Below are 21,637 nucleotides of genomic sequence, written 5' to 3'. Positions count from 1 at the left end.
CATTTGATTTTATGATGTGAAATGATATGCCTTTTATGACTTGCAAACTCTAGTTAAGGTATTCACTGTTTCCATAGTGACCATAAATTAACAATATATTATTATTTATTATTATTATTACCATTTATTTATATATAGCACAAGAGCTTGGATTGTAATTTCTTTGGTTATATGTAAATTCTCAAATGATTAACCTGCTGTACCTAGCAAGGAAATCTATATCAAACTTTACTCACTAGGTCAGGGGATTCAACAGCGAGGATATGGAATCTTAGTGAAAACAGCACTAGTGGGTCAACACAGCTGGTCCTCAGACACTGTATACGAGAAGGTGGACAAGATGTCCCTAGCAACAAAGATGTAACATCTTTAGATTGGAATGTAAGTAAAGCGATTTTTCCACAATTTTTGTCTTTCCAACCCCCACCTGCTTGTTTGTTTTCTGTGCTGTATTTACTATATACCACTTTGCCACTAGAAAAGTCTGATTAGCACGTCTCCATGCCTGCTTTCTGCTCCCTGTTATGTTATCTCCACGTTATATACTACCTTTCTTTTTCTCGCATATATGTAACTGTTTGTTTCGCTTTAACAGAGCGAAGGAACACTTCTAGCAACTGGGTCTTATGATGGGTTTGCCAGGATATGGACGAAGGATGGTAAGCCCATTAATGCACTATATACACTAAAGCCACCTTTAAAGCAATGTGTTCAAATGTTCTAGATCATGTTAAGATTCAGAATAATCCCATAAAATAGGAGGCTGAACATGTAATCTGTACACATGGAAACGTGGGTAGAGAACACCAATTAACTCCTTACTTTCCTTTGTCCACCCCCTTCGCCTCACAACAAATGGAGAAATGGTAGTGATATATCATAGGAATATTACTTATGTGATGTTAGCAAAGCATTGGGGCCCTATTCGTTTATAGCAGCTTGTAAGACAGCAGTGGCTACTGTTACAGGATAGGTCCTCTGTGGGTAGATTGTCGCATTTGAAATATATTTAATATATTTGCTTTACAAGGTTTACTCTGTCTAAAGTAGAAGATTTTACATAAAATAGCCACACCCATAGAGCTACAAGATTTCCTTTAAGAAGTCTTTTACTACATTATGTTTTAACATAGCAAAATGTCTGCTCTCATAAACAGGTACTTGCCACTTAAACAAAATAGTCACTTCGCTGTTTCATACAAGAGTGAGGGTGGTGTTATAAAAAGTGTGGCATATAATGGAATTACATTATAATGCACTTTTATGCAAATAAAAAATATACCCTGCTGGAAAGTGAGATTGGCATATAATGTGTTGTATAGAATGGAGCACTATATCTATATCTTGATATTAACTTGTACCTTCACTTGCAGGAAACCTAGCAAGTACCTTGGGGCAACATAAAGGTCCCATATTTGCACTGAAGTGGAATAAGAAAGGAAATTTCATTTTAAGTGCAGGGGTTGATAAGGTAAATAAGTTTGTTTTTTTTTTTTTGGTTTTTCTTTTTTTTGCTCTGCAGAGCACCCTTGGTACCGTCGTCATCCTCTTGAAGTACATTATTGCTCATATCATCACATGTATACATTACTTGTATATTATATACATTTTTCTTTGGTGCTAGTAAGTATGCTTCAAGATATATCAATGGTATTGTTACTCCTCCATTCCCCATAATCCCTTTAATTCCTCCTAGAGCTAACACTCTTCACAGTACAATAGTTTACAAGTGTTGACCAGTGGTAGGGATTACACGATGCCTTTATGCACAAATAATTACTTAGTCAGGTCTGGAAAAGAGCAAAAAATGGCAGAGCAGACACTGAGTGAGTAGGTGCAATGTTCTGCAAAGAAAATGTAAGGTTAAAGGTTATTCATTGCATCTTTGCATCAGTTGAGTTGGGGAAAGTTAGAGCTTTTTCAGGTTCAGCATTTACATAAAGTGTCTGATATTCCTAGTTAGAATAACAAATGTCACAATAAGCCAAAACCGTTTTGTACTTATACTGTTTGGTTCCACACCATCTTCCCATGTAAGGTCACATTAATCATTCACAACAACTTTTAACTGAAATCTCAGAGGCATAGTGCGATTATTTTAGATTGTTGTCCATCCCACTGTTGTAAACGAAATGCTAGAGATTCTGTATTTTAAACAATCCGCTGTATATCTGCTTGCTCCTGAATTTGGGACCACATTGACATGCTCCAAAACCAGTTGTTTATGGTTCCTAGCCTCATGGCCAGTGCTGTTTGTGTGTTTGTGTGTGTGTGTGTGTGTGTGTGTGTGTGTAGTTATGTGAAACATAGTTCACCTTCTTTCAGAACATTAATGTAGAGCCCCAGTTTGATTTGGAGCATTCAGATTAGTGTTGACACCATGTCAAGAAGGAGACATATGCAGTGCTTACAGAAACAATTTTAGCTGCTCATCAGTCTGGAAAGTAAATCATTGGGCATTAAGAAATATTATTCACAAATAGATTTTTGTTAAAAACAGTTGCCAATCTTAGTAGTGGTTACCCAAGCAAATTTCTCCAAAAAATCAGATCATATAATCCACTCATGCCTATATCATCGTGGTAAAAAAAGTTCATGATTTTACTGTCTTAAAAATATTAGAGCTTTGATGGGAGGGGTAGCAAGGCAAAAGTCCCTTTTTTAAAAGAACTTAATTGTATAGCTTTTTGGAGCAATGTCTTCTGACAGAGGAGACAGATGTGGAGTTCTTTTGGTCTTAATTTAATGCACATCACCATATTTAGTAAAAAAATAATTGAGTCTATCTCCTTTATTTAACATTTTAAATACAAATGTGACTCCTCAGAACTATCCAAACCATCCATGGCTGTTAGTCTGGTTGGTTTCTGCTTAATGTATTTTTTAATTGATGGCAGTGTTTGTCACTGACTAGATAAATAAAAAAGGTTCCCTAGGCGCCAAGGTCAGATGTGACATGATGAACAAACAACAATAACGTTAAAGGTCATATATTGAACCAAAAAGCATAATAAAATCAGTGCACTGATACATGTGAATATAAACAAAAAGGTAAATACCATACACATATAGAGCTGTGGAATACCAGGCTCAAAATAAGGTCACAATAACGATAAATTCTGTAAGGCAATCCAATCCAAGTGCACTGTCTAAATTGCATGGACAATTGGTTAATATAACGTTGCTAGGTTGACATTTGACATAATCGGCAACCGTATTGTAACATATTTGCTCACATACATCTTCAGTGAGTGTATATGCATATTAGAAATAACTGGCCTCTCCATCTATTGCAGTCTGGTGGAAAACCTCCATCTAAGTAGAAAGGGGGTAACAGTAAATGTGACTGAATGTGTCCCCTTCAGAGTACCAACTGACCAAAAACACTTTAAAGTGTACAGACATCCCAAGTGTCGATCTTGCTGTTGTACTCAGTAACGTCACTGGGCTAAGTAAATAGTTCCAACTGACAGATATAACATAATGTCTCAATCAAGAGATCCAGTTCTGGCAAGAGTATGATTATACATGTATAGTATGCTGATGATAAACTTTACTCAGTTCAAATTTGCAGAGGAAAAAAAATGCGCAAGGAATGGGGGACTGAGGTTGAAAATATCACTCACTGTTGATTCTGGTAGATTGCTCGGAGCATCCAGTCCGCGTCGGCGTCCTTCCTCTCCTCTGCTTTGTGTGTAACGGGTAGTTGTGGCGGCTGCGCGCCTGTCCTCTCAATTCGGTCCTCTGCGCTTGTGCGAATAAGTTCGCGTCCTCTGTTTTGACAGAGTGGGTAAATGTAATGTAATATAAACGAGCTCGTTGATGAATACAAAATGAAAATTGGAATCTGAAACATTATTATTATTATTATTATTATTAATTTTTATTTATAAGGCGCCACAAGGCGTCCGCAGCGCCGTACTACAGAGACAAACAAATTACAATACAATGGGAGACAGTACAGTAAACAGTAAGCACAGCAACTCGGTAAGCTCAAGGCACAGCTAGAGAGGGCGAGGAAGTGGGAGGTAGGATCCGCAAATGACGGGGCCCAAGAAGGAGGGCGTGGAAGACAGGGAGACCCCCAGAGGGGAGGAGGAAGCGAGAGTCGACGTGGAGTGGAGCCTCGAGGAGGAGGGCTAAGTAGCTGGAGAGCAGAGTTAGAAGTGGTGGAAACAGGAGGAGAGATGGCCCTGCTCAGATGAGCGTACAATCTAAGGGACCAACGCGTTTCGCCGGTAATGGCTTCCTCAGGGATAGTTGAATAATGAGACGGTGTCCTTCATAAAGCCATATAGTACCATTTCCTGGTATATGACTGGTTAAAGATAATTGTGGGCTGGTGTGTCTGTAGCCTATAAGGTATCACCTTTGATGTTGATTGACCGTTTCTAGGTCTTTAGTCGAACTGTGTACATAAATGTCCCACATACAGCACATAGGATATCGTAGAAAATGGATGGTGATAAGCATTTATACTCACAGACCTTATAAATGAAACCTCATAAATTTTGACTGTTCAAAATCAATATTTAAACCATTAGGTGTAAGGGTTTTCAGAATAAAGATCCATTTGGTTTCTTCTCTAAACATACGCCCTATAAAGTCCCCCCCCCCCCCCCCCCCCCTCCATGATTGCTGGACCTTTATAGATCTTTATAGATCCCCATGAATTTCAAAAGTGAGGGGTCTTTATTATGGTATTTCAAAAAAATGGTCCGAGACGCTATGCGCCTCGAACCCTCTTTTTATGTTCCTTTGATGTTTTATTTATCTTGTCATTTAGGAGGGTTGGAGCCCACCCCTCTTCCTTCCCTGCAGGCAGCCCACACTGAAGGAAGCGCAGATTCCGAATCTTACATTATTCTTTGTCACTGACTAGTCTATGGGTACAGTCACAATGCCACCATAGTGACACCAGGAGTTATAGGTGGAACTGATAATATTCGGCAGTGCTGCCTATTTCTGCATTCTATCGAGGAGGCAGAGGATTTTCTAAAATGCGGTTCCCTAAACATAGAGGTTAGGATATAATTTTTTTTCTGTGTGTTCAGTATAAGAATTCTTTTGTCCCTTTCAGTGTAGATTATTGATTTAGATTATATTTTGTATAAGATTTTAAATAATCAGAAATACTTAAGTTACCCAGTGAAGCATTTAGGAAACCTGGTTCCACAGGAAAACTATGCAGCACCCTACAGCAGTCAGTCAAGTCAGATTCTGTTATTTATTTTGGTAGCATTTGCAAAATTAAGTCTAACATCTTGGAAATTGCTATGGGTTATAACAGATATGGTCTGTGTCCCAGGTTTTGTAAGTGTCCCTAGCAGAATGTACAATTCATAGTTAGAAACAACCTTTATAAACTCATTTACAGTATAGAAGTAATTGGTATATTGCTTTTTTTTATCCTCCCTCCTAATGTTACTTGTGAATCTTAAATGGCTTTTTCTAGTATTCAAAGAACTGACCATTGCAATGTATAGAGTTCACTTCAGTGTTCCTCAAAATTTCCTGCATAAATTCCTTAGGCACTTAGATTACTTTTTGTTTGTTTTTTTGTTTTGTTTAAACTCTCTGGGTACATTTTATCACTTGTGCACACCAAAACAAGAAGACTCGTGTAGAAAGGAAATTTATAGTTTTTGTTTTTGTTTTTTTAAATTATTTATCTTATTTACCTAAATTATTTCTTGTAATCACCTCACTCCCACCTACCACACTCAATCAGACTTTCCCGCAGCCTTCAAATATTTTAGATGCTCTTTGAAAACCCATCTTTGTTTAGAGATGACCTTATCCCCAATAACACTATTCACACTAATGCACCCTCACAACTGTCCCAGTCTCCTCTCTGAACCACATTTGCTCCTCTTGTTTCAGCTGTGCCCTCTCCCACTTAGAACAGAAGCTGTCTAATTTGCAGGGTCCTCCATACCCTCTGTTTTCATGTCCGCATCTATTTTGTCCTCCTTGTATGTCACGGTTTTATTTATGTATTGTTTTGCCTATTGTATGACACTGCGGAGCACTGTGGCACCTTCAAATCTACGACAATAATAGTTTCCCTATCTGTAATGCATTAGTACTTCCATACCTGTGTTTCCATATAAGGAATGCTATGGAAGCTAAGTTGTTTTGGTTGAACGTCTCTAAATATTGAAACTGATACTATTAAAGAACCCCTGGCATATACATCTAAGTAGTTTGGTTGTCTCTCCAGTCCATTGCAAGATGGCTTAGAGTATTACCAGCTTCAGACAAGTTTCATTTTCCAACTTGCAGGAGCCTGCCTGCAATTTTATTCCTACATTTTGTTTTGTCTTTTTAGCGTATTCCTGTATTTTTTTCATTTTTTTTTTTTTTTTTAGTGTTGTCTTTTGATGAACAGATGCGATTGTATATTTTCGTTATCCTCAAATAAGGCTCAGCTCTTTGGTGCGGTCTGTGTCCTGAGAGCAGCTTTGTCTTATCCAAGGTCAATGAAAATGAACAGTGCTATTCAATGAATTAAATACATTATTAAAATGCTCAGAAGGAAGCCAGAAAGAAGAAATATGTTCAGTGAAAGTGCCTCATACGAGTCAATAAATCAGTTGCATGAAGTTCAAAGTTGCAAAATCCTTTTTTTTTCTGTCTTTAAAAGTTGTGGTCCATGTTGGTTAAATACCAGTGGGTACCCCATGTGCTGTAAAACACGGTGTACTTACCAGGAAATACATTTTGTGTTGTCTCCACCCCCTCCCCCCAAAAGAAATTTCCCAGCATCAACTTGTTTATCATTCATTTGTCTATTCTTTTTTTTTTTTTTTTGGTAAGTAGTTAGCTATTCAGTTTGGTGATTTGAACAGGGCTTAGGGATCTAGTACACTGTCTTCCAGAAGAGAAGCTTCAGTACAGTATGTCTGGCTAACAATTTACCTCTGAGAAAATAAAAAAAGTTAAAACAAATCCTGGGTTTCAAATCACTTATTACTTGTTAATGTGTTCTCTTCACAGACAACCATTATCTGGGATGCACACACAGGGGAAGCAAAACAGCAGTTTCCTTTCCATTCTGGTAAATATTTTTCAGTGGATTATAAAATAATGATCGTAACCTAACAAATCTGGTTTCCGTAGCTAGCTGACTGCATTGTCATGTTCTTTCTGAAATTGCTGTAAGTGGCTCCTCTGTTTTTTTTTTTTGTTTTTCTTTTTTTCTTTCTTTTTTTAAATGTGTTAAACCTCTATTTTTCTTGTGCCTAAGAACATGTGACAGGTGCAATGTAAAGGGAAAAAAATATTGGGTTTACAAATTTGTCAAACATTATATTATATAACTTATGCTATCTCCCTGGCGGTGGTATATGTATCAGGGGGTCGTATAATGAAATAAAATTGAAAGAGCAGGATACAGGCAAGGAAGCTTCTGTTTATTCTGGAATTAAATTGAGAACATGAGCGTAGAATTGTGGAGGGCCAAAAAAAATGTTGTTGGTCACATACACAGCTACCTGTTAAGGATCTTCCATTAAATGACTACCACTTCCTCCACATATATGGAATTTATGAACTGTGGTATTTTTCATGCTAGCGACAAGCCATATTTCAGTGCGCCCTCTGGTGCTGGTGCGCATCCTGACTCTTCTCTTGAACTAACAATTCCTATGAATTTTTTGGGAACTAGAATTGAAATGCCAAAGCGCCCAAGGAGAGATTGATCTTTGTTGATCCAATGCTTGGTGTTTGGAGGGACATGTCTGAATGGGGTTTCACCTGGCCCAAGACTGATGTGGGTTTGGCCAAGATTGACCACCTACCCCCAAAATATATTTGTTGTAACTATTCTGCCGGAGGTTTAGAGTTTGAGCTGGTATTCTTATTGGGGAGAGTTTGGAAAAAAATTAAAGGATGTGGTGTAGAACACTCGTTTTAATATACTTATATTTCCCATCTGACCATATCTTTGATATTCGTTCTAAGTGAGAGTATTGTTTGCTCTATAAAGCTTTTCATACTATTGGTAATGTTTACCCATTAGTCCTTCATGTGATGAATGTGATGAAGTTCCAAGAATAGATTAAGGACAAGTAATGTCTTGTGAACGAAAAGCGCCCATCTTATGCAAATAGTGCAATTTTATAATGTGTGTGATTAACCGCAACCCCAGAAATGGTTGGATTGCATCCAATTTTAGATGCCAGACATTGACTTGTGAGAATACCCAAAGGGGAGAGAAGGGACCATGTTGCATACTATTTCACAACTGTTTTATTTGCTCTGAAAAGATAATGAAATCCGTTTATCTCCAGAGTATGGAACTTGAAAGGCCGTGATATGATTGTCTCCTGTTTTGACGTCTTGCCACCACTACCTCCTTGTAGTAGGTGTAGATTAAATGACCACTTGTTTCGTCAGGCCCTGAAAGACTTTCAGATGGTTAACTGTCATGGGGATATTTCCCCCACCTTTAAGTGGGAAGCTCATAAGGCTACTATTAGGGACTGTATTATCAGCTTGGCCTCCCACTAGCAAAAAAACTTCACCATCAATTGGTTAAAGACCTAGAGAACCAAATACAAACTCTTACCACTCTTCAACAATTTCCAAAGCGAAAACCCTACATTAATCTCCTTGCCAGCTTGGCAAATTGCTTACCTTCAAGGTGGTGAAGACACTCTAGTGGCTCCAGCAGTGTTTTCATCAAAATAGAGATAAGGCAGACATACTACTTGATTGCAAACTACAAAATAAATGTACCCGTAATCGCATCATCGCAATCGCTTTGGGCTACCCAGACCAAGTCAAATTCATCCCTGCCAGTCAAGCGGTGTACAACACGATGTGAGCTATTGACTTAATTGACGCAGCTAATCGCTCCCAGACTCCTGTTTTGGTGGTGTCTTTTAACACTGAAAAAGTCTTCCATAGGGTTCCCTGGCCCCTTGAGGGCCACCCTCCCAGAATGGGCTTTCGAGATCGATTTTATGCGATTTAGTGTCCCTCTATTTCAACCCTTCGGCTAGTGTCTTAGCCAACTGTGCTGCATCAACCCTTTTTCTCTATTGTGAACGGTACACGACAAGGATGCCCACCCTCCCCGCTACTCTTTGCCCTTCTGATGGAGCCACTGGCTTTCGCATCCGCAATAATTTGATTATCACTGGGATTCAAGCAGGCTCTAGTTACTATAAGATTTCTCTGTACACAGATAACATCCTTCTGACCATCACAAACCCAATCACCTCCCTACTCTTCCTCCATATTGAGCTCCAAACTTATGGTGCTGTTTCTAACTCTAAAATTTAATACGGACAAATCTGAAATTCTCCCTCAAGCTACCCCCTGACAAACTTAAGTGCCTAGAGGGCATTCATGACCAGCCATTGTAACCAGCTATATGCCATTAACTTCCCCAGACCCGGAGCCACTTTAACGTGATCTCATAGACTGGGTCAAGCTATACATTTCCTGGCTCGGTCGTGTATCAGCAGCAAAAAGTAATCTGTTACCAAGTGTTCTTTATCTGTTCCAGACTCTGCAATTCTGAGTACCTTTTTCCTAGACCCTACAGAGACAGATTGCCCGTTTTGTTTGGGCGGGTAGACGTCTGAGTAAGAGCAAGAGCTTGTACGCTCTATCACTAGACCCTCTCTTAGTTCTGGTCCGCAAGAAATGCCTGTTTAATATGGCCGTATAACCCAACAATCATTTAAAATTGTTTTCATTACTATCCAACCTATTGCCGCACACAGCTGTTAAGTAGCAAAGAAAGCCCTCGGTAATGGTAAATATCAAACATTTATATATTAGAAAAAAAAAGTAGAGAATCCCTCTAATTATGCAATTGTTAGGAACTATTTTAACTATTTCATACATGTCAATAGCAGATTTATCAGGATGAGGCAGCCTCCTGATGCAACACCTTGTCTTTCCTATTCATTTCAGCGATTTGTTTTTTCATTTTATTGTAGAATGTCAATTGAATTATTCATTTAAAATTGACATGTTTTATGCACAGCTAAATGCTTTTCATATATAATTTGTGTTTATAAATGGTAGATAAAGCTGCCATAACATTGTCCTTGCCACATATGTACATGGATATTGTCAGCTAAATACATAACTTGTATTATGTTTGTGTCAATATATAGATAGATATAAATATTGTATTTTACGTTCCTTTAACTTGTTCAAACATTAAGCATATTCATTGTTACCTTCTAGCACCAGCATTAGATGTGGACTGGCAAAGTAACAATACATTTGCATCGTGCAGTACAGATATGTGCATTCACGTCTGCAAATTGGGACAAGACAGGCCAATAAAAACATTCCAGGGACACACCGTAAGTATTATGAGAGGTTTTTAGTTAAACATTATTTTAGGTTAAATATTTTGCCACACAATTGATCAACGTGTTTAAAGTACTAAAACGGACTTGTCAATATTTGTTTGAGAAAATGTTTTTCTATGGTTGTGAAGTATGCCTGAGCAGTGAAATTATTTATAATTTTATCCATTTCATAGGGGCCTTGCATGATAAGGCTCTGCAAGATGGTACAGTACTAAAACATTGCTGATTTTGGCTCACACCACATAGATCAGCTATGTTTTCATATTAGTAGGTTAAGTGGCTGCTATCAAATTGACCCTAGTCTGTGTGTGTATGTTAGGGAATTTAGACTGTAAGCTCCAGTGAGACAGGGACTGATGTGAGTGAGTTCTCTGTACAGCGATGCGGAATTAGTGACGCTATATAAATAGCTGATAATGATCTGTTTCTCTCAAAACCTTCACTAGAACTGCTTGTCATCGGCTTCAAAAGTAGATTCTAAAATGTAAACAAGCATCAAAAAGTGGCATTGAACTACAAACTAATAGGAAATCAATATGCAAATATTTATATTTCAAAAACTGTTACACATAGACCTCAGCAGCTGTTTCTGCAGACTGCAGTACTCTTAATAACACACAAAAGAACTGAATAGCACTATATCTATATGGTGAAGTACATGACGAAATACACATTTACTAAAACTATATGAACAATTTAAAATACCTCTGTCAAGTTGCTTGCATATAAAATGCAAGAATTGTAGGAAGATGGTCCAATTTTATTAATACATTGTGACATGTTTGTTTTGATTTGGGTCCTGATATAGGATCTGTTAAGTTAAGACTTTTTAATTGCTAGCTACAAAGAAACTTGACGGAGCCCAGTTTCTATTTTAATTGTTCATATAGTTTTACCTCACAGCTTACTGTCCTGTCCAGGACCAGAAATAGCAATGTGACTAAACCTTCACTTTTGCACTGGAACCTACAGAACCATTATTTAAATATTACAATACAATATATGCATTCAATTTGTGGGATTCATTATCATATGCAAGTATTGGAATGTATCCAATGGTATAATACATGCACAACCTTATCCAGACCTGCACTGTATCAAAATACTAAATGGACTAATCTAAAGATGTTTTCAATTCACTTAGATCTTGTAATATACAATTGTTCTTATTCTCTGCTTCGTTTCCACTATAATTACATGTAATGATTGTTATTTGCTTATTTCTAGAATGAAGTGAATGCAATAAAGTGGGATCCCACTGGTAACCTTTTGGCTTCCTGTTCTGATGACATGACCTTAAAGGTATACAGCATGCTTCTCTTGTTCTATAGAGAATACCCATCCAAAGAAAGTGTACTTATCAAATTAAAACCAATTAGTTAGAAAAGGTCAGGAGTTGAGGAACCTTGATATACATGTAGTTTCTATGAACAGTCCCATCTGTTCTCTTGGTGCTCTCTAGAAACTTATTTTATTATAATGCAGATATGTCTGTCTGTCATCATTAAAACAGTGATCTTTGTCTGTTTTTCTTTTAATGCCTTTTTCATAAAACTAGAGAAAGGTTTGGGAACCTTATCTCTAGATTGAGCGATTAAATCCTTTAAGCTGGGTACACATTTGTGCAATTTTCATGGAGATCACACTATAAACATTTGTCTGGTCAGATATGTCATTGTCAGTGTGTGCTCCCATGACAATGTTATTTATTGTACCACAGCGTAAGTTTAGTTTTCTAAACTCTCTGAAAATCACAATCCACGATGGGACAATGTTGTGCAAATTTGTATGTTTATATATATATATATATATATATATATATATACATACATACATACATACATACATACATACATACACACACACACACACACACACACACACACACACACACACACACACACGACGCTCTGTCCAACAATTCTGCGGATCATTCCTTCAACAGCGCCAGCTTTGTTGGCATGCATGTTGAAATCTATAATATTGTACATGTGCTGTGTTTTGTAAACGCACCTGGGAATACAGTGATGTACTCCTAGTGAATCAATAGTAAAAGTTTTTTAAATGCTTTATCATCTATTTGTTCCTATATGCAAGTGTATATAACATTAATTGTAAACACTTGTACAAATAGATATATTTTCAAAGTCTAATTTATTTTCTAATGTGTTGTGTGTAAATTTCTTACATTGTTTTGTCTAGCTGTATTTAGTTATTCTGCTTAATATGTAGGTATATATCACAACATTAAAACACTGACGAGTGAAGTGAATAACATTAAATCTCTCAACATCATCATTTATTTATATAGCACCAACATATTCCGTAGCGCTTTACAATTGGGGACAAACATAGTAAACTAATAAACAAACTGGGTAAAACAGACAGAGGCGAGAAGGCCCTGCTCGCAAGCTTACAATCATTACAATGGCACTTGTCAAGGGGTCGAATATATTGGGCAGCATGTGAACAGTCAGTTCTTGAAGTTGATGTATTGGAAGCAGGAAAATAGGCAAGCTTAAGGATCTGAGCAACTTTGACAAGGGCCAGATTGTGATGGCTACATGTCTGGTTCAGAGCATTTCCAAAGTGGCAGGTCTTGTGGGGTGTTCCCAATATGCAATGGTTAGTACCTACAAAAAGTGGTCCAAGGAATGACAGCCGAAGAACCTGGAACAAGTTCATGGACTCCTAAAGGTCATTGCACATGGGGAGCGAAGTGTAGTCCAATCCCAAAGAAGAGCTACTGTAGCACAAATTGCTGAGAAAGTTAATGCTTCCTATGATGCACTATGTGTTCTGACACCTCTCTCTATCATAGCTTGCTGCATAGCCGCACGTTAGTCTGTGTCCATGCTGCCCCACAATGGGCACATGAGCACCAGAACTGTACCGAACCGCGGAGTAATGGACGAAGGTGATTTAGTCTGATGAATTGCAGGGTTTTTTTGTTTTTGATTTTTTTTTTAAGTCGTATGGATTGCAGGATGCGTGTGCATAGTTTACCTGGGGAAAAGATGGCACCAAGATGCACTATGGGAAGAAGGCAAGCCAGCGGAGGCAGTGTGATGCTCTGGGTAATGTTCTGCTGGGAAACTTATTCTCAGTGTAGAATGGAATTATTGGTAGACAACAAGATCTACATATATGAACTGTTCACCATAAAGAACCCAATAATCAAAGCTATACAGCATCCACATATTTGTCCTATCAATGTAATCATTTAACAAAAGAAAACATACATCTTCACTTCAAGCACACATGCTGTATGCATGGTACAACATGTTTTCTCTACTGTGGTCTTGTACATATACCTTAAATATGATTTTTATATTTTTTCTTTTTAACCTTTTATTTATTACTGCATTCTCTTGTTTTGGATGTAGCCACTACGCGCACAATCATTGCAGGCAGTGAACAGAGAGAGTTCCTGGCCTCAATACACATTATAAAAGTCTTCTTACATGTACCAGTCGGGAAGGGGGCACCGGTGTCTTTCGTTTTCTTTTTGCTATTAGTCTGGATGTTGTGCCTTATGGGTTTCCAAGGTTATGGCAGTCCTGGCAGGGCTACGGTGCACCCGGCAAGTCACGATAGTACCCTGTCGGGCGCCCACTTTCCAAGGGCTCCGTCATCTCTCTCAGACAAATCTTCATGCGGTTCCTGGAAGTGCATGTCTGTGTGCAGAAGCTACATGTGTCCCCACTCAATCTGCCACAGCAGATACGGTTCTTAAACCTCATCTTCTATACGGAGTCCCACAGGGTCTTTCTACCGGAGAAAAGAGCCCTCCCATTTCAGCGCAGGAAAGGGATCCTCTTAGCACTGAGAGAATTTTTTTCTCTCTGTTGCTTGAGGCTTCTGGAAAGCAGGGTACCAATGTTCGAGGCAGTAAGGTTTCCATGCTCCCCTCTCGATATCTCTAGAGGGAAATCCTCCAGAAAGGGGCTGGTTCCCAGGTTATTGAACTCGCAAATTACAACTGTCCAAGCCCACATGTCTATCACCCTCACAGTGGTTAGCCAGACAGTCAGTAGTGAAGTCAGTCGTTCACCAGATCCTGGACCCCGGTCCTGACAGGCTATAGTCTGTTAGATGGAGGCGGATTAATAGGATCCTTAGGGTTCCAGGGTCTTTTGGGTCATCCCAAAAGGTCTGTATTTTCAAATCTGGTACTCGGGGTGCCCAGGAGGTGGTTTCAGGCCCGGCAGATCCTGATCAGGAAAACTCTAGTCAACCAGTCGGATGATGCCACGGGCTGTAGCATCACGGGGGGAACACGCAGCCCGAGAGCAGTGTGAGAGACGACCAGGTTATGGCCTGAGCAGCGCGTCATATTCCCTAACTTTTGACCATTATCCCGACATGAATAAGTGGAAGGCCGAGAGTCTCATCGGGCAGGCTGTTAACCAGGGGGAATGGTCTCCATGCCGACGTCCTTTGCCCTCCTGGCGTAGTCTTGGGGGCACTCCGGACTTGGTCCCCAGGGCGTCTATACTTATTTCTCAGGTCGCCCCTTTTACTGCTCATAATCAAGAGACCCTTAAGTGAAATTTGACGATTCCAGGATGTTTCCTGAAGCTTCGGCCTGGTGTACCTGTCGCTTCCACGTCCCAGGTTCTCACAGGTAAAGAATTTCTAAAGGAGTGTGGCTTACAGTTATACTGGGGCCCTTCATTTACCTCGCAGAGTATGGTTCTCAGACATTGGCGACTGGTGGCAACACCTCCCTTCCGCCTACCTCTGTGGCCAGATCTGAATGGTCGAGGGTCTTTCTGCCACTCTTTATAGCGTCTAGCTTGTCGCTGTGGCGTTGGAGACCCTAACCTTAGGGTCTGCTTGGTCTGAAACATTACAGCATTTGGGGTGAATCCCAGGGTTATCACACGTCCCAGTGCTGGTTCCCTAAGTCGCTTTCTTTCACAAGCTGGCTCTGATATGGGACTCCGCTTAGGTTTCCATAGGGTGCAGCTCCCGGTGCTCTACATCAGTTTCAGCGCCGGTTTACAAGATCACAATACCTTCAGTCTTTTCTTAGAGGGGTCTCTTCCGGTTTAGCCAGCCCTTTGGTTGGTCATGTGAAGCCATGAAATCTAGTTTAGGTTATCAGAGTGCTGGTTTTGGCCACTTTTGACTTGCTGACTCTGGGAAAATGTTAATCACAGGGTAGGGGTGTTCCCTTGGGATCGCCCCTGCGGGGTTCAGTTGCAGTAGTGTGGATTGCACTCCCACATTTTACTTTCCCAGGAGGATAGAGAGGTGCGTCACTCTGACCAATATTGTTTCCGATTATATCTGCATTACGCTTGGCTCTGGAGCTTGAGGTCAGGCATTCTGTTATTCTTTATCTTTTTCGGGTGGCACTCTTCCTTCGCTGGATCTGATTCGTGCTCTTCGGTGCCAGATTAACTGCAGGTTCTCTATCCTTGAGACTAAGGTCCTCTTTGTCCTTTTGGACGCTCAATAGCGGGGCTGGTCAGTATTCAGACAGTTTCAACCCTTCTATCATTCGGTGGGATTTTCGCTACCCATATCCTGTTTTGGTGACCTTAGAACTCACACTTCAGGGCGGTTTGCGCTTCTTGGACGGCACATTGGGGTGCTTTGGTAAAGTAGTTGTGCAGGGTGGCAGCGCCCACATCTCCTGCAGAGTTTCTGGGTTGCATGGCTTTGTATTTGCTTATTCGAGCTTTGGGCGTGGGACGTTCCACGCAGCCATTCCAGAGCAATCCTTCCCTTAGACGCAGCTTTGGTATGTCCCCAATGTCTTGCAGTGTCCCCCAATGGTAGGAAAGAGAAGATTTTTACTCACTGTGAAATCAATTTCTCTTACTCCATTGGGGGACACTGCGCACCCTCCTTCGCTCTGAAAGTAGTGCTGAACTTGGTGCTAATTTCTGTATTGCTTCTCCTTTCTTCCTGGCTTGATTATACAAAACTGAGGTCTGAGCTGGAGAGGAGCGGCATAGTAGGGGAGGATTGTGATGAACAAACAAGTTAAGTGCCTAAACTCCTAGTCCCACCTACTATACCCCAATGTCTCGCAGTGTCCCCCAATGGAGTAAGAGAAATCGATTTTACAGTGAGTAAAAATAATCTTTTTTGTTTGGGTACGTGTGCGCAAATTATGTCCATTGTTTTTAAGTTGGTCATGAAAGGACATCGGTTCCAATAACCCACCATCAGATGCTTTTTGACATTTTTCCCACTGACTGAAAATGAATTCGCATTTTTCATCATGTTTCCCATCTATGGCCCTGCCACAGTTTTGGATGTTCCACGATTTTTCAAATTCTTCCGCAATAATTTGTTAGTTTCCATCAAAGGTTGAGAAATGGCAAAGATTGTTGTAATGTTAGTATGAGTATAATAGATGCATTTATTTCTCTATTTTTATTACACAGCCTTCATTGAGGAGGTGTGTTTTGGTGTGTTGGAGGATTCGGCTGAGATTCCTGCTCCCACCTAGCCGAGTTCAGGAGCCACCGAACAACAATATCAACAACGTGGCAATAGGGGGAATAAAAGGTCACAGGAGGTGGAAAACACCAAGGTCATGGCTGAGTCGAGTATCTGGCGACTCATCAGGCTGCTGGAAATGGATTACGAGTGGGACCTAATGTGTGTGGCAATAGCAAGAAAATTGAAATGCTTTAATGCGGGATAACAGGGCTAAAGCCGTTTAATTATAGAGGTGCTTTATAGAGCCAACAGAAGGGAACTCGCCCAGTACATGGGGATTACCGTGTTCCTCCCGTGCCATGTCCAGGAGTTCTGTAGGCCTGCCCTTTCCGCTCATTTGCCGCTACCTCCCCAGAGGCAACATCAGTTCCAGAAAAGATTGTCCAGTACCTCTCGTCTAGAATTTCCACACCAAGCAGCAGTATGCTGAAATATAGTGGAAAAGATTGTTGCTCCAAACACAGTCTACAGATATCTGCCTACCCTGCAGCAATATGCAGGTGGTTGAGATGCAGTTCTCAGATCTGATAGTAAAAGGTGTAGGTGTGTACACATGAATCTCTATTACCGTTGGTAAAATCGTTACAGAAATCACATCTGAAGTAAGATTGCATAAATGTGTACCCAGCTTTACTTTAATCAAAAATAGTTGTAAAATGGCACTTTCAACTTTCAAAAAGGCATACAAATAATTCAACAGTGTTTTGAGCAACTATTTAAAGAACGGTTTATGAAGAAAAGGAGAAAGCAGTTTTGTTTTAGATGTAAAGTTTGAAGATGCACTGTTGTCATGATTTGTTGATAATAGTAGCTGATTTGACTAGGTCATTAATGAGGGATATGTGGATGTCTGTATAATTTCTCCTTAAGAGTTTAGTCACACTTTAGTATTCTACACTGAGCTCTGTATGTACAAATGTTTTTGATATTTTATTGTAGATCTGGAGTATGAAGCAAGACAGTTGTGTTCATGACTTACAAGCACACAACAAAGAGATATATACCATCAAATGGAGCCCCACTGGGCCGGGAACAAACAATCCAAACGCTAATCTAATGTTAGCAAGGTAAAGCACGTCTCTGCTTTTATGACACTTGCTAGGTTGTTTTTCGCTAATACATAATGTTATTTTGTGCCTTTCATTTTACAGTGCTTCATTTGATTCTACAGTTAGATTGTGGGATGTCGATAGAGGGATCTGCATTCACACACTGACTAAACATCAGGAACCCGTGTACAGTGTAGCCTTTAGTCCGGATGGCCGGTACCTGGCCAGTGGTTCCTTTGACAAATGTGTACACATCTGGAATACACAGGTAGGACTTGCATTTGTTAAGCCTTCAGTCTTCATGTAGCATTGGTTCTTTTGTAAACGTCACTTACATCAAAAATGTACATACTGTTTATAAAATGTCTGGGATTATGTAATGGTAAAAATGTAGTGTTGGTATAATTCTCTGTTATAAGCAAATCCGTTACTGCATGGTATTGGAATAGATGGCATACTGCATTTAAATTCCACCATGATGCCTGTTTAAGTATCATAACTTTAAGAAAAGGAAAACTATCTCTATATTTTAGTATGTTGTACATGGAGAAGTGAAATAGGAATGACCATTTAGGTTAACTGATATATTAAGTAAAGTAAGGGGATTGAAGGAAGTTCAAAGCCAGACTTCTGACGTCCTTTCTAAAAGGCATTTAAAAATGCTTTTTGTGGGGCTTTTGAACACAGATTTAAAAAAAAAACAAAACATTTAATTTGGTCCCAAAATTGTGATCAGGAAATACCCCTGCTAATGCTTGGGCAAAATGTCTCTCCCTGGTTAACAGCGAGTATTTGTAAACCTTGTGATGTGGCAGCCATTCTAAAAACTGCATCAGCTTATCCAAAAACATTGATTTCTCTTTCGTCCTATCTGGGGGACACTGCTACCATGGGGTTGTGTGAGGGGAAGAGGATTTTGGCACTTAACTAGTTAACTGTGTTAATGTATGCTGCTGACAAATCCCTCCCCTCTGACTTTTCTGGGACTGATAATGGATACCAACAAACAGAGTATACCTTCCAGAGGACAAAGTACGTTCCCTGCGGGACTCGGCAATTCAAGTTTTGTCCTGCCGCAGACCGTTGACCCTCTTATGCATGCGCCTATTGAGAAAGATGGTGTCGACCTTCGAGATTCTCCCTTATGGTCGAATCCACTCTCCTTGCTTCCAATGGGACCTCCTAAAAAAAAATAAATGGTCAGGATCCCATCAGAAGTTAGAACGTCCGTTGATTCGCTTGTCACCAGAAGCGGGACAATCCGTCAGATGTTGGATAGCCTGGGACAATTTGCTAGACTGCAGGTCCTTTGCCCCATGGTCTTGGATCTTAGTATCCACAGACGCCAGCCTTCGGGGGTGGGGAAGGATGTGGCTCCTCATCTGAAACTTCAAGGGCCTCTCTCCACATCAACATACTGGAACTAAAAGCCATGTTAAAGGCCTTACAGTGTACACATTCCAACCATCAGGGCCAACCGGTCCGTCTGCAGTCCGACAACGCCATGGCAGTGTCGTACGTCAACAGACAGGGAGGCACCAGGAGTGCAAGAGCAATGGAGGTGGCGACTCAGATTTTCACCTGGGACCAAAAACCACATGCCAGTAATTTCCGCAGTCTTTATTCCAGGCATCCAGAACTGGCAAGCAGACTATCTAAGCAAGCATGTAATTCTGCTGGGGAAATGGTCTCTTCATCCGGAGTTTTTTCAGTCTCTGGTCGTCTGATGGGGGACTCTTGACCGAGACCTAATGGCGTCTCGTCACAACAGAAAGGTCCTACAATTTTGCTTGAGGGCAAGAGATCCATTGGCAGTGGCAGTAGATGTAATGACAACGCCCTGGGACTTCAGGTTAGGATACCTATTCCTCCCATTTCCATGGGAGGGAATTTCCAAACTGCCTGACTCTCCTTTGGAGTCATACTGGTGGTTCCAGCTTGGCCGCGGAGGGTCTGGTATCCAGAAATACTGTTGATGGTGGTAGGTCCAGGTCTTCGGTTACCTGTTTGAGAAGACCTTCTACTTCAGGGACCATTCCTACATCAGGACTTACCGCTGCTGAATTTACCGGCATGGCTGTTGAAGCCAACCTTTGGAAATCCAGAGGGTTCTCTTCACAAGTAGTGGATACCCTCCTTAAAGCTAGAAAACCAGTCTCTGCTCGGAACTACCACCGTATCTGGCTTACATACATTAGTTGGTGTGAGAACCGGTCCTGCCACTCTGATTCTTTTCGCCTCTCTAGGTTTCTTGCTTTTCTTCAGGATGGCCTGGATGGGGGTCTTCTTCTAGGATCCTTAAAATTGCAGATTTCGGCTCTTTCAGTGTTTCTTTTTCACCGTCGCCTGGCAGACATACCGAATGTCAGGACCTGCATATCCAGCCTCCATATGTTCCGCCCATGGCATCCTGGGATCTTAATCTGGTCCTTAATATGCTTCAAGAACCTCCCTTCGAACCGTTGGCAGACTGCAAAGTTACGGTTCTTAACATGGAAAATGTTTTTTCTACTTGCGATTGCCTCAGCCCATAGAGTTTCCGAGATGGGGACGCTATCATTTTGAGAACCTTTTCTGGCGAGCTCAGGGAGGACAGAGACCTCCCGTGGAGCACAAGGGCAAAAGCAGTTCCTTCTTTTCTGCCAAAAGTAATTTCTGGTTTTTATGGAGACCAAGAAATAGTGGTTCCAGTGTTCACGGACAATCCACAAGTTTCTGGAACAGGATCTATGGAATTTCTGGATGTAGTCATAGCTCTCCGAATCTATGTCCATAGGACATCAAAGATTCGTCTCGCAGATTCTTTGTTTATTTTATTTGACTTCTCAAATATTATACTATTAAGCAGGCTTATATCAATGCTAACCGACCTGTGCCAGATCATATTGTTGCCCATTCTACCCGTTCTGTGGGGGCATCTTGGGCTGCGCAAAATGGGGCCTCGCAGACCAGTTATGCAGAGCAGCCACCTTGTCCTCAGGTCCACACCTTTACTAATTGTTACCAAATCAATGTCTTTACGTCGACAAAGGCCAGTTTTGGCCGTAGTGCTCTACGTGCGGGTCTGTCGGAGCGGTCCCTCTCAAGGGGGCTGCTTTAGAAAGTCCCCATGCTAGAAGTATCCCCCAGATAGGCTGAAGGAGAAAAGCGGATTTTTATACTCACGATAAATCCGTTCCTGTGATTCCATCGGTGGGACACTGCGTTCCCTCCCTTCTGCTCTTCTGCTGTTTAGTCTCTGGTTGGTTGACTTCCGGAGCTTTATACTTAAACTGAAGGCTACAGGGGGGTCGCAAACGGTTTGTCAGCAGCATACATTAACACTGTTAACTACTTAAGTGCCAAACTCTTCCTCCCCTCTCAACCCCATGGTAGCAGTGTCCCCCAGATGGAATCAGAGAAACGGATTTGTCATGAGTATAAAAATCCACTCTTTGGGTCATTCCACATCAAATCAATACAATTTTTTTTTCGAAAAAAAATTCTACCTTTCATTCTCTAATTTCAATTAAATTTGGTGTAATAAATGCTGTCATTGGTGTAAAGAAAACTCCTAAATCTTAGGCTGATATGTGCACTGGTTTTGACGTTATACACCTTTTTAATGCTGCACTTTTTTAATGAAAAATTTGCTTTTAACATTTTCAAAATTGCACAAAATTTACCCTCTCTATCATATGGGGAGAGCATTACAGGAGAGGGATCTTTGGATCCCTCCCTGGCAGGCTTCATGTTCTTCTAACGAAATGGTCTACGCATGCAGAGTAGTAAGTTAGTCATCACTGG

The 21,637-nt window shown here is 40.6% G+C and overlaps 1 protein-coding gene across 1 annotated transcript in view; it reads left to right on the top strand.

Moving 5' to 3' along the window:
- Window positions 1-21,637, top strand: part of TBL1XR1 (TBL1X/Y related 1) — a 53,419-nt gene that overhangs the window by 25,140 nt on the left and 6,642 nt on the right. Inside the window, exons 6-13 of the mRNA XM_075202156.1 lie at window positions 240-381; window positions 596-659; window positions 1,374-1,471; window positions 7,000-7,060; window positions 10,210-10,331; window positions 11,568-11,642; window positions 17,742-17,869; window positions 17,954-18,119. Of these exons, the coding sequence (XP_075058257.1) occupies window positions 240-381; window positions 596-659; window positions 1,374-1,471; window positions 7,000-7,060; window positions 10,210-10,331; window positions 11,568-11,642; window positions 17,742-17,869; window positions 17,954-18,119 (856 nt within the window). The remainder of the gene's footprint in view (window positions 1-239; window positions 382-595; window positions 660-1,373; window positions 1,472-6,999; window positions 7,061-10,209; window positions 10,332-11,567; window positions 11,643-17,741; window positions 17,870-17,953; window positions 18,120-21,637) is intronic.

The sequence above is a fragment of the Mixophyes fleayi genome, chromosome 3, assembly GCF_038048845.1.
Source record: "Mixophyes fleayi isolate aMixFle1 chromosome 3, aMixFle1.hap1, whole genome shotgun sequence".
Lineage (NCBI taxonomy): Eukaryota > Metazoa > Chordata > Amphibia > Anura > Limnodynastidae > Mixophyes > Mixophyes fleayi.
Note: the sequence above shows the minus strand (reverse complement) of the source record. Positions and strands in the feature narration are given on the sequence as shown.